Source organism: Lutzomyia longipalpis, chromosome 3 (assembly GCF_024334085.1).
Source record: "Lutzomyia longipalpis isolate SR_M1_2022 chromosome 3, ASM2433408v1".
Taxonomy (NCBI): domain Eukaryota; kingdom Metazoa; phylum Arthropoda; class Insecta; order Diptera; family Psychodidae; genus Lutzomyia; species Lutzomyia longipalpis.
Window position 1 is genome coordinate 8,680,784 of NC_074709.1, and position 12,917 is coordinate 8,693,700.

At 38.5% G+C, this 12,917-nt stretch overlaps 2 protein-coding genes across 3 annotated transcripts in view; both read left to right on the top strand.

The window, feature by feature from the left end:
- Positions 1 to 227: 227 nt before the first annotated feature.
- On the top strand, positions 228 to 2,413 carry LOC129791884 (medium-chain specific acyl-CoA dehydrogenase, mitochondrial). The gene is made up of 4 exons (XM_055830496.1): positions 228 to 506; positions 958 to 1,623; positions 1,701 to 2,031; positions 2,098 to 2,413. Exons 1-4 carry the CDS (start codon positions 486 to 488, stop codon positions 2,325 to 2,327), a joined length of 1,248 nt encoding a protein of 415 aa, XP_055686471.1. The 5' UTR covers positions 228 to 485; the 3' UTR covers positions 2,328 to 2,413.
- A 1,947-nt stretch (positions 2,414 to 4,360) lies between these two features.
- The window catches only part of LOC129791844 (nuclear hormone receptor FTZ-F1), an 82,972-nt gene continuing 74,415 nt past the window's right edge, over positions 4,361 to 12,917 (top strand). Inside the window, exon 1 of one of the 2 annotated variants that reach the window (XM_055830424.1) lies at positions 4,361 to 5,577. In XM_055830424.1, coding sequence (XP_055686399.1) covers positions 5,298 to 5,577 — 280 coding nt within the window. In that variant the 5' untranslated portion in view covers positions 4,361 to 5,297. The remainder of the gene's footprint in view (positions 5,578 to 12,917) is intronic. The other variant, XM_055830423.1, reaches the window with a different exon arrangement.

The following is a 12,917-nucleotide window of genomic DNA, read 5'->3' on the forward strand; positions in this document are numbered from 1 at the left end:
TTAATTTTCATTTAATTAAAAACTCCAAGATTAAAAGAAAAATAATTTGCTTTATATTAGGATTTTTTTTTAATCCTCTTTTTTGTAGGAATTAAAAAAAATCCTAAAATTCTCTTTCTACTAAATGAATGGAGAATTTTGTAGCCCGCGCATGCGGATGATCCCAACTGATTCCCGGGAGATGTCTCTGACCATTCCCTGTGCTTCGTATGCTTCCGGATCAGTCGCATTGGAATGCCCAGAAGTCGCGCGAGAAGCCCCGGAATTCATGCAAAGCTGTGGGCAGAGTGCCAGCGAGGCCTTTATTTTGCAACAACCCAAAAACCTCCACGATCCCGCTAGCCGAGCTCAGTGTTTGTCACACTTCTGTCCAGGCAAGAGGGCACTCATTGCATCCACCAAAGGTTCCTGAGGGCAGAAAAGTAGTTCATCTCGTGCATTACCCAATTTATTCCCTTGAAGACACATCACAGCTGCCGGAAAAAATGGCTCAACTCCTTCGACAGGCAAGTATCCTCTACCGGAAGGCTCTTCTCCTTAATATCCCTGCGTGTGGTCAGGAAGTTGTGTGGAATTAATCACAAGAAAATAAAAAATTAACACTGTCTCCCCTTTTTTCCGTTCTCCTTCGTTTGTTATTCAACGCAAATGACTTGCTTCGAGGAGACGGGTTGTGGTCGTCGCGTCTGTGAACTTTGGACCAACTTTCTGTGAGGTCAAAATTCCTCCACCTTCGTGGGATTTATTTTGCGTGAAATTTCTTATCAAAACCATTTTTTTTCTTACCTCATGAGTGTGTAAATTTGTGATAAAAAAAACTCCGGGCTTTTTTTCTGTCTAAGCTCATTCGTGTTTTTTTTTGGGGGAATTTCTCACGTTCCACCTGACCACCCAAAAAAAGAACTCAAAGACGCAAAAAGAATTTCTCGATAAGCTAAATGGAAATTATCATTGCAGATTGTACGGTCAACAGCTCTCCCTGGTGCGCGATGTTTCAGCTCTCAGGCTGCAGAGAGCCTTGGACCGAGCTTCCAGCTGTCAGAGCTTCAGAATGATTTCCAACAAGCTGCCCGGAAGTTTGCAAGAGAAGAAATTATTCCAGTTGCTGCACATCACGACCGCACGGGTGAATACCCGTGGGATATCATCAAGAAAGCCCACAGTATGGGGCTGATGAACCTCCACATCCCAAAATCCGTCGGTGGCATGGAACTCAATACCCTCACGACGTGCATTGTGGCTGAGGAGCTGGCGTATGGGTGTACGGGGATTTTCACAGCTCTCGAAGCAAGTACCCTGGGGCAGACACCGGTACTCATTGCTGGGAATCCGGAGCAGAAGAAGAAGTACCTGGGACGTTTGTTGGAGGAACCCCTTGTGGCTGCTTATGCTGTCACCGAACCCGGAGCTGGGAGTGATGTAAACGGTGTGAAGACACGTGCTGAGCGCAAGGGGGATGAATACATTCTCAATGGGCAGAAGATGTGGATTACAAATGGTGGCGTAGCTAATTGGTACTTTGTCCTGGCACGCACAAATCCCGATCCAAAGGCTTCAGCTAGCAAAGCCTTCACGGGATTTATTGTTGAGAGAGATTTTCCGGGAGTTATTCCCGGGAGGAAGGTAAAGAAATTCTTTAAAAAATCAGCACAAAATCCCCTCCCAAATCAAAATCTTTGAATTTTTTGTTTTTTTTTTAGGAAATAAATATGGGCCAGAGGGCTTCAGATACACGTGGTATCACCTTTGAGGATGTGAGGATCCCAAAGGAGAATGTACTGATTGGCGAGGGAGCGGGATTCAAGGTAGCAATGGGAACTTTCGACAAAACACGCCCACCTGTGGCTTCTGGGGCAGTTGGGCTGGCTCAACGATGCCTCGATGAAGCCACCAAGTACTCACTAGAGAGAAAGACCTTCGGAGTACCCATTGCACATCACCAGGCTGTCTCCTTTATGCTAGCCGATATGGCAATTGGCGTGGAGACTGCTCGTTTGGCTTACTGGAGAGCCGCCTGGGAGGTTGATCAAGGTAAAAGAATTTAAAAACTTTTAACTGAAATTCTTCAACTTTTTTGTGATTCTCTCAACATTCCAGGACGTCGCAATACGTACTACGCATCAATTGCAAAAGCCCACGCTGCAGATTTAGCCAATAAAATTGCCGCTGATGCTGTTCAGATCTTCGGTGGCAACGGCTTCAATTCAGAGTACCCAGTGGAGAAGCTAATGCGTGATGCGAAAATCTACCAAATCTACGAGGGAACTTCTCAGGTGCAGAGACTGATTATCTCCAGGGAAATGCTGGCAAAGCAGGGCACACAATAAGGGAATTTTGTGAGATTTTCTTTTTCAAAATGAATTCCTTTCAAGTATTTTCTACCTGGCAATAAATTTTTTTGTGGTTTTTGTAATTAACTTTTTTCTTCATCTTCTAACTAATTCGTTTGTTTCTTGTGCTGGATTCTTTGTTGCATAATAGTCATACAGATGGTACATCATTGAAGAAGAAAAAAAGGTATTATCATGTTTATTGACCTTCTCGAGAGTTTATATTAAAAATTAGAACAACTAAAAACATTGAAATTAACTAAAGGTCGTTAATATCTCTTTCCAGACGAGCGGAATTAAATGATAAAGCCTTGTTTTTGGGAGACTTTCAAAGTTTATAATTCGTTGGTTTTTCTATTTAAAGAAATCAATTAAAAGTTTCGTTTTTGAATCAATTTTGATCAAAAACGCCCAAAAACTTCTAAATAGAATTACTTTATAAAGATTTTTCACTTTTGAACTATTCTTCGGACTTTTCCTTGTTAGTTTTCATTAAGAAAATTGATTTTTAGTGCTTTTCTAACGCGAAAAAGCACATTGAATCATTTCACCCCATATGGAGGGGTAAAAAGTTCCATTTTGGATTAAATTTTGATAAAAATCTTTTCTTTTTTTTCTACTTAAAAGTTTGATGTAAGATTTTGACAGATGGAGTATTTAAATCGTTCTATTGTGGTTCTATGAAAGAAAAACACAGAATTAGTTGTTTAAGAAACTTAGAAACGTAATTTTCTTTCTGAAACTCGTTTAAGGGGTAGATTCTGATAAAATCTTTTCTTTTCTTTTCTAACAACTGAAAAGTTGCTGTAAGATTTTGACAGATGGGTGTTTTTAAATTGTTCTATTGTCGTTCTAGAAAAGAAAAATAGAGAATTTGTTATTCAGGAAAATAGTCAGAAAGATCTCTGAAGAGGCCTGAAAAAGTAATTTTCCTTCAAAAATACGATTTAAGGTGAAACAAAATGTAAAAATCCTTTAACCCTTGGAATGCGGAGCGGGGTCGTTGAACGACCCCAGCGCTATATTTCGTGTTATATCTCCATAAATATAAAAGATACCATTCCCATCTTTTGGAAATAAGTTCTTTGGTTATCTGAGGAGGTTGTGTAAAAATTTCAGCTCAATCCGACTACCACAAGAAAAGTTATTAAGGAAAATGTAGAAGAAGGGAATTCAAAAATTGATGTAACGGCCATGCTGCGGAAATTTTTTTAGAATGAAGTTAGTCACATCATAAATCATATGGTTGAAGGGGGTTGAAGGGTTGTGTTTACTTTCTCACTGTGTCAGAATTATCGCGAATAAGTAACATAAACAACATAAAACATAATTAGAAGCATATAAATCTGCAAAACAATAAAGAATATTCGAGAAATATTGCCATTTATCACGGTGCGGGAAGTGAGGGGAATGTGGGGAAGTAGTGAAAAAAAATAGCAGTTGCGGTCAACTTCGTGGCAAATTTCTCACGAAGAAAGTGTGAAAAATGAGTGAAAAATGTTTTTCCCTAATATCTTCTTCTGCGTGTTTCCGGGTGGCGAATTTGTGATGCAAGGGGCAAGAGGACTATATAAGGAATCTATAGGCACTAACCCGACAACTCCAGGTTGTATAGTTTGGGAGAAAATTGGCCTTCTTTTTGGGGTCGCTCAACGACCCCACCTTCGCATTCTACGTAACTACCAAGGCCTCCGCATTCCAAAGGTTAAGATTTTTCCCGGAATACCAAAAATCTTATAACTGACGATTTGTAAGGAAAGAAAACAAAAGAGTTTTATCAGAATCTCTTTTTTATGCTTGTTGACGATCAATTCTTGCTTTTTGAGGGTTTCAAAGACTTCCTTGAAAAAAAAAAGAAGATAAAAATCTTTAAGGACATAAACAACAATCATTATTTTTTAGGAGTTTCTTAGGAAATTAATAAGAAAATGCAAATAAAATTAATTCAAGAAAGAAAAATGGAGGCAAATTGAATTTTCGCGCTGAATAAACAAAAGTCGTGCAAAGTTTCGCGATTTTGGTGTTTTCATGACAGAGGGCAGCAGCGCGAAAAGGGGAAGAAGAGAGAAAGACACACGAAGAGAATTTTGGTGGACAGCGGCAATTTTAAGGTCTTTCAATAATCGCGAAAAAGTACCTTTTCCGCATATTGTTATCCCGCAATTTCCGGTGCAATCGCAAGTGTGGCTACCCGTGGTGGCTGGCAGTGTACTCACGTGCAGGAAGTGATGTGATTTTGGGGAGAAAAAGACGCAATTCTTCGCGCGGGGGGAACCCAGCATCGCACACTCTTCCGTCGTCTCATCCACCACAGGCGCACACACACACACACACGCGCACGGGCACTCGGGTTCTGTGTCAATGTCACGAACGCTGGGTTAGTAGTGTGTGGCGCGAATGTGGCGCTCTCCGTCGTCACGAAATAGAATAATGTCGGGAGTGTAAAGCAGAGAGTGGCCTACAAACCTATTTTCACTCAACTTTTCATTTCCATTTTGGGGATTATTTGGGCAACTTTTTCGGGACTTCCATGCACAATGGTGCACCTGCATTGGTCCCCAGTGTCTCTGTGAAGGTACCAACACATCGCGGAATCACCTTCACTCTCGCTTGCGCGTCTTGCTGAAGAGAAGAGTTTGGGCTCTGTGAGAAGAAAAAGGGGGAAGAAGGAGTGTTTTCTGCTCAATTTTTCATTGTACATACTGTGTGTGAGGGAGAGAAGAGGAAGTGCGAGATTTTCTCCCGGAGGAGAGTGCGAGTGACATATTTCGCGTGACGCAGGAACAGTCCATCCTCAGTTGTACCCACGGGAACATCACCCTTTGTGCGCTCAAAGACACGAAGGAACGTGTAGTGTTGGTGGAGACACCGAAGCAGGAAGTCCACACGGCGGGGAGGGGCACTTTGATGTGACTTCAGTAACCCACCACCACTACATCAATCCGGGAAGTGAGACAACAGTGTAAGATGCCCGACGAGGAGACCCCAACCACGGGATCAGCTACATCCACACGTATTGCCACGAGCACCAGTAGCAATTCGAGTGCTTCCGGGAGTGACTGCCTCCTCGATAGTGGGGGACTTTGTGAGAAAAGTGGTGTCATCGTTGAGCTTCCACTCCCCCTGGATGGGGTACAAGTGGACGATGGTGGATGCACAACCCTAGTCCCGGATCAATCATCCCAACTTGCGGATTCCCTGGAAATTGACAAGTCCGATGTTATTGCCTACGAGGATGCTTCAGAAGGTGAGTCCACACGTCAAAATTCCAAATGTGCTCTCATTATTTCCCTTCTAGCCTCCGGAAATCTTCCCTGGCTGATGATGATGGTGATTTTGGGTTGGTTTCCACATTCACACAGTCTCTTCCAGCCAATATTTCGCTTTTTATTCCACGCTGCGCAGTGTTTTTTTTTTCCTTCCTTGTCTCTTCTCGCTGTGAGAATGGAAAAAAAAACATTTAAAAAAAATCCCGCGAGATCCACTGTTGCCATATTTCCCCCTTACTACAGCTCATAGACACTGGTGGTGGGACAGAGAAGGCCCCACTGGCGAGCAGTGTGGGTGTGAAGGAGATGGGATGATGGTTTCATTTGTAATTTTTTGGGCACTTGGAGAATATTATGCAACAATTGGACGCCAAAAAATTTTTTCAAGAGAGAGACTGACTTTTTCGTGGGCCCCCAGCGGTGTGGTGGGAGGGGGAGCCCAAATGTCACACTTGGATCGCGCGCGCAGCTCCCCTGCTCTCTGTCCTGCTCACACGCACACGTCCCCATATGGGGATCTTGTGTTGAATGAGCGAGAGAGCATAATGTGGGAGCCACCAGGCGCCTCCACTGCTGTGTGTATGATTGAGTGGCTCAATGGGGCCCTGTTTGGTGGTGTGAGCGAGATGCCGTAGCACAGAAAAAAGTGAATTCATTACGCAACAATCACTGTGTTGGTCTCTTCGGCGCGTTTTTGTTTTCCGCACCACCTCCCCGCGGGCTGTGTGCGCGCATTCTTCACTCCTGCCCTCTTGCCCACATTGTCCGTTCCCCCAGACACAATCCCAGAGTGCCTGTATGTGTGTGATTCCCTGGTGATCCCATTCCACGGAAGAGAAGATCATGGGCAATGCGTAAAAGGGGGCACTTCTTGACTCACATTTCCAGAGAAAACACGAAGAGGCTCAAAAGTCCTGTTAGACACTTCCTCCTCTTTCACCTCATTCGCAACGCGACGGATGTGGCAGGCAGAAAAAAAGGGGTGCAAGAAGAAATGGAGGAAGATTCACTCAGAAATGTTCTTCGCTTCGTTGCTCATCTTCATTTCTGGATGCGCCTTTTCTCAATCTTTTTCTTTTCTTTTTGCCCTGAAATTCACATGGCGTAAGAAATGTTCCACTGAAAATTCTTTGTGAGAATATCTTGTATTCAATGTGATTCTTAAGGGTGTAAGGGAGCCTTTTCTTTGACTTCAGGAGTTTATGGATTATCAACTTTCGAGTGTTGAATTTTCTTATTTTCTGTAGGTCTTTATTGATCTGTTAAAATCTGTAAAATTGAATTTGTAGAAAAAAAATTGTATAAAGTGTGTAAATCTGAATGGAATGTGAATAAACAATTATTATTATTAGATTTCCTGCCAAAAGATGGCATTTAAGGAAATTTGTATCCCACCGCTGCCACCATTTGTCAATCATTTTTTATTCTTACAAATTCTTTCGAGTGCATTTAATTAAAGGAAAAATCTTAAAGAAATTGCTAATACAGAAAAGAAAATCAATAAAAGCATCTTCCTTAGCTATTTTTCTAAAATTTCTGTAAGATTGATATCATAAAATTGAATTTGTAGAAAAAATTGTATAAAGTGTGTAAATCTGAATGGAATGTGAATAAACAATTATTATTATTAGATTTCCTGCCAAAAGATGGCATTTAAGGAAATTTGTATCCCATCGCTGCCACCATTTGTCAATCTTTTTTTTTTTCTTACAAATTCTTTCGAGAAAATCTAATTAATTTTAATCCTTCTACTCCATAACAGAATATTCCATTCTATTCTTGGAAACATAAAATACATTGCAAATTCTGCAACTTCCTTAATATAAGTTACGAATGAATCATTTTCCATGAATTAACTGAGGAAGTTTAGTTTCTTCATATTACTGCATATTGACTTGAAGAAAATATTCTTTGAGACTTCTGGAAACATTTTTTTGAGCTTATTCCTGTTCAATCAACGAGACTGTGGCTGAGAGACTTATCAGATTGAACCTGTTGATTGTTTCCCCCCCTTAATTTTCTTTATCACCTGCAAATTGCTGCATTTTGATTACGTGTCGTGAGAAAGTAAACAAATTACGTCTGGCGATTTTTTTTCGGGCAGACAATGTGATTATTTATGGAACTTTTGATAATAATGGAAACATGGCGATTAGAATGGTTTTTGGCTGCTTTTATTTCACTCTATATCAACCAACACAGTGTTGGCTAGTTGTTTTGGCTTTCTTTCGAGGCGGGTGGGTGAGAGTGCGGCGTGTCTTGGGAAATTGCATGAGAAATCGTGGCTTCTTCATGACTTTAACCTTGCAAGCAGAAATTGCAATCCATCGATATGCAGGCTTTAGCAATTACACAAACAATGTATACCTACACTTTTCCATGTTTGAAATGTTTTGAAAGACTTTGAGAAAATTTAATTTTAAACAGGGGGGCAATAACTATTGCGATCATGGTTCAGTTGCTTGCGCTCAATCTTGCGATCTTGCGATCTTGCGATCACTCCATACATTTTTGCGATCACACTTGCGATCTTGCGATCACTCCATACATTTTTGCGATCACACTTGCGATCTTGCGATCACTCCATACATTTTTGCGCTCACACTTGCGATCTTGCGATCACTCCATACATTTTTGCGCTCACACTTGCGATCTTGCGATCACTCCATACATTTTTGCGCTCACACTTGCGATCTTGCGATCACTCCATACATTTTTGCGCTCACACTTGCGATCTTGCGATCTTGCGTTCATCCATACATTTTCGCATTCATTCTTTATTTTATATACAATTGCAATTACATTTCCATACAAAATTTTTGGTAGATTTTTTTCTATATTCACTCGCTGACCATGTGTGAACAAGATAGATTTATGGAGACAAATACATTTTTTAATCCCTTGACCAAAACTATGAGAGTGAGGGGTGCTTCCGTGCATGGTTCTCTCACTCGAATTTATAAGGCAAATAATTTTAATACAAATTATAAAGAAAATTGGCTCCCACCAGTCTAATTTTCTTATAAAAAAATGTTCATAAGGTGCCCAGGAGAAAGACATATTAATATAGTCATCAAGAATCATTGAAAATTAGGCATAAAAATAGTGTCATTTTGTGTACGGTATTTATGTGTGTGTGTGCTGCTTCTCTCTTCGGGCACCCGTGCACGCCTGTGTGAAAGTCTTATGCCTTCTGAGATTGCTCTCAGGTAGCAGCCGTAGCAGCACACGTTTTGCGGGCTTGATTTTTATTTCAAAGGTCTCGGGATCGAATACATAAAACTTATTATTTTTTTTTCCTAATATATTTTTTCCGAACTAATTCTTTATACCTTGTCTCTTATTTATCCGTTAGGATGATATGAAATGAATTAATATAGCAATGTTTCTGAGTTAAGAGCTTGTATTGACTTAAAATTATCACCAAATTTTCTTCATATGGTATAGAAAACGTGTACCAGGTATTTTTTCCTACGGAGCATCAGTTTAGTAAATAAAATTTATTAGGTTTTATTATAGAAAAATCATTTTAGGAGAAAAAATCCTCGAGAGAAACGCAAGAGAGAGAATTTACGTATTGATCACGCGGTATGCACGCGCAGCCAATCAGAGCCTTCATCAGCTGCGTGTGCACTTCCAACGTACCAAAGCACTTTGCGCACTGCTCGCAAAAGTTGATAATAGACAATTTCGAGAATTTTATAACAAAATTTTGCTATTTTAATAAATAAAATATTGTTACCTACTTAATAGTAGGATTAATATTCTATTTTTTTTTGAAAAATTTAATAATTTAAATTAGGTTGAGAGTAATATTATGTGCATAATATTATTAAAAGCAAAATTCGTTAAATAATAAAATGTATTTAATTTTAATAAAGGATTTTTTTTTAATATTAGTGTTGTGACGTAAAAATTATTCCGCACATTACATTGATATAAAATCCTTAGAATATTGAATTTCATTTTATACAATAGTTCAGGTCGATTGAATGCAATAGTAATTACATAATGTAAAGACCTGCATTTTACTACTCACTCACACAAGATGTTGGAACAGATCTCTTTCTCTCTACCTCATAATGTCATACTCGGCTATACTCTTCAGACTCATGTAATAAACAAGAAGAGAAGATACTACGAGAGTGACACAACTTTAGTAAGTGAGAAAAACGTGAGTACCTATGCACCTCATTTATTGTACATTGTACTTACAACTGATTGTAAAATAATTTTTACAACAATTTTTAAGATATATTGAATTGGATTAATAGGCAAAAATAAAGCATTTCGTGTTTATGCATTTTTTTGTTGCAAAAATTTTCAAAATTTTCTTTTTGATAGAAAAAAAATTAATTTTCAAAAACTCTCTTGTTTTTTTTTATTAAATATTTTTTAACTATTAGCAGTGCTTATAATTTTTTTGCCGTATTTATCAAGCCCTAATATAATGTAATTAAGTTCTATATATACCTATACTCAAATCTTCGTCGTATTTTATGCTCTGTGTATCATATTTATTTAGTTGTTAGTAAATGAGGTCTATAGGTACTCACGTTTTTTGCAGTTACTAAAATGATTTCGCTCTTGTATGTAGGCATGTTCAAGATGGTTTTTGAAAATTAAATTTTTTTCTATCAAAAAGAAAATTTTGAAAATTTTTTCAACAAAAAATGCATAAACACGAAATGCTTTATTTTTGCCTATTAATCCAATTCAATATATCTTAAAAATTGTTGTAAAAATTATTTTACAATCAGTTGTAAGTACAATGTACAATAAATGAGGTGCATAGGTACTCACGTTTTTCTCACTTACTAAAGTTGTGTCACTCTCGTAGTATCTTCTCTTCTTGTTTATTACATGAGTCTGAAGAGTATAGCCGAGTATGACATTATGAGGTAGAGAGAAAGAGATCTGTTCCAACATCTTGTGTGAGTGAGTAGTAAAATGCAGGTCTTTACATTATGTAATTACTATTGCATTCAATCGACCTGAACTATTGTATAAAATGAAATTCAATATTCTAAGGATTTTATATCAATGTAATGTGCGGAATAATTTTTACGTCACAACACTAATATTAAAAAAAAATCCTTTATTAAAATTAAACACATTTTATTATTTAACGAATTTTGCTTTTAATAATATTATGTACATAATATTACTCTCAACCTAATTTAAATTATTAAATTTTTCAAAAAAAAAATAGAATATTAATCCTACTATTAAGTAGGTAACAATATTTTATTTATTAAAATAGCAAAATTTTGTTATAAAATTCTCGAAATTGTCTATTATCAACTTTTGCGAGCAGTGCGCAAAGTGCTTTGGTACGTTGGAAGTGCACACGCAGCTGATGAACGCTCTGATTGGCTGCGCGCGCATATCATGTGACACTGCTGGAACAACTCTCTTTCTCTTGCATTTCATCGAACAACTTTTCATTCCCTAAATGAATGTTTTATGCAAAAAAATAATAATTTTATTTTACAAAGCTTGTATGTAGTTATACCTACTTGTATAATTATATGGTATGCATTTGATTTTATTTGAAAAACTAGGAAAAACCAAGAGCGTTATGTTTTTGGGTATCATTCGCTTTCACTCATCCTTTCATGATTATACCATTTTCTTTCCTTTTCTGTCACACGACATTGCTGTCGTATGACTACTCGCTCGGACTTGTGAATTTCGGATTTATTGTCCTATTCTTCACATTTTCCGCCTTTTTGAACAAATTTTCTATTTTTTTATGCACCAACATGTTTTTATTTCCACAAGAAAACAGTACCAGTGCACAGTGGGGCAGACGGACGATTTTTGAGCCAAAAATGGCCATAATTCATATCTTCGCTCCTAGTAAAGATAGAAGGGTGAAATTTGGACACAAGGTACAGATAATATTGCCCTATCGAATGGTGGTACATGCGACCTTGAAAATTCAAAATGGCGGCCACCGCCATATTGAATTTTATGTATTACGCGGTTTTTCCTTAACATATCGCCTTTTACTAAACGTGGAAGGCTCAAATTTGGAAGAAATGTATATCCTTAGTCCTCAGCTTAACACTTGACCTTGAAATCAAGATGGCGACCGCAGCCGCCGCCATTTAATGTGGTTTTTTCGTAATATTTCGCTTCCTACAAAACGTAGAAGGCTCAAATTTGGCAGAAATGTATAATTAGTCATCCTTATTCATTTAGTGTAACACTCGACCTTGAAATCAAGATGGCGGCCGCAGCCGCCGCCATTTAATGTGGTTTTTTCGTAATATTTCGCCTCCTACAAAACGTAGAAGGTTCAAATTTGGCAAAAATGTATAATTAGTCATCCTTATTCATTTAGTGTAACACTCGACCTTGAAATCAAGATGGCGGCCGCAGCCGCCGCCATTTAATGTGGTTTTTTCGTAATATTTCGCCTCCTACAAAACGTAGAAGGCTCAAATTTGGCAGAAATGTATAATTAGTCATCCTTATTCATTTAGTGTAACACTCGACCTTGAAATCAAGATGGCGACCGCAGCCGCCGCCATTCGGAATGGTTTTTTCACAATATTTCGCCTCCTACAAAATGTAGAAGGCTCAAATTTGGCAAAAATGTATAATTAGTCATCCTTATTTATTTAGTGTAACACTCGACCTTGAAATCAAGATGGCGACCGCAGCCGCCGCCATTCAGAATGGTTTTTCCACAATATTTCGCCTCCTACAAAATGTAGAAGGCTCAAATTTGGCAAAAATGTATAATTAGTCATCCTTATTTATTTAGTGTAACACTCGACCTTGAAATCAAGATGGCGACCGCAGCCGCCGCCATTCAGAATGGTTTTTCCACAATATTTCGCCTCCTACAAAATGTAGAACGCTCAAATTTGGCAAAAATGTATAATTAGTCATTTTAATTCATTTAGTGTAACACTTGACCTTGAAATCAAGATGGCGACCGCAGCCGCCGCCATTCAGAATGGTTTTTCCACAATATTTCGCCTCCTACAAAATGTAGAAGGCTCAAATTTGGCAAAAATGTATAATTAGTCATCCTTATTTATTTAGTGTAACACTCGACCTTGAAATCAAGATGGCGACCGCAGCCGCCGCCATTCAGAATGGTTTTTCCACAATATTTCGCCTCCTACAAAATGTAGAAGGCTCAAATTTGGCAAAAATGTATAATTAGTCATCCTTATTTATTTAGTGTAACACTCGACCTTGAAATCAAGATGGCGACCGCAGCCGCCGCCATTCAGAATGGTTTTTCCACAGTATTTCGCCTCCTACAAAATGTAGAAGGCTCAAATTTGGCAAAAATGTT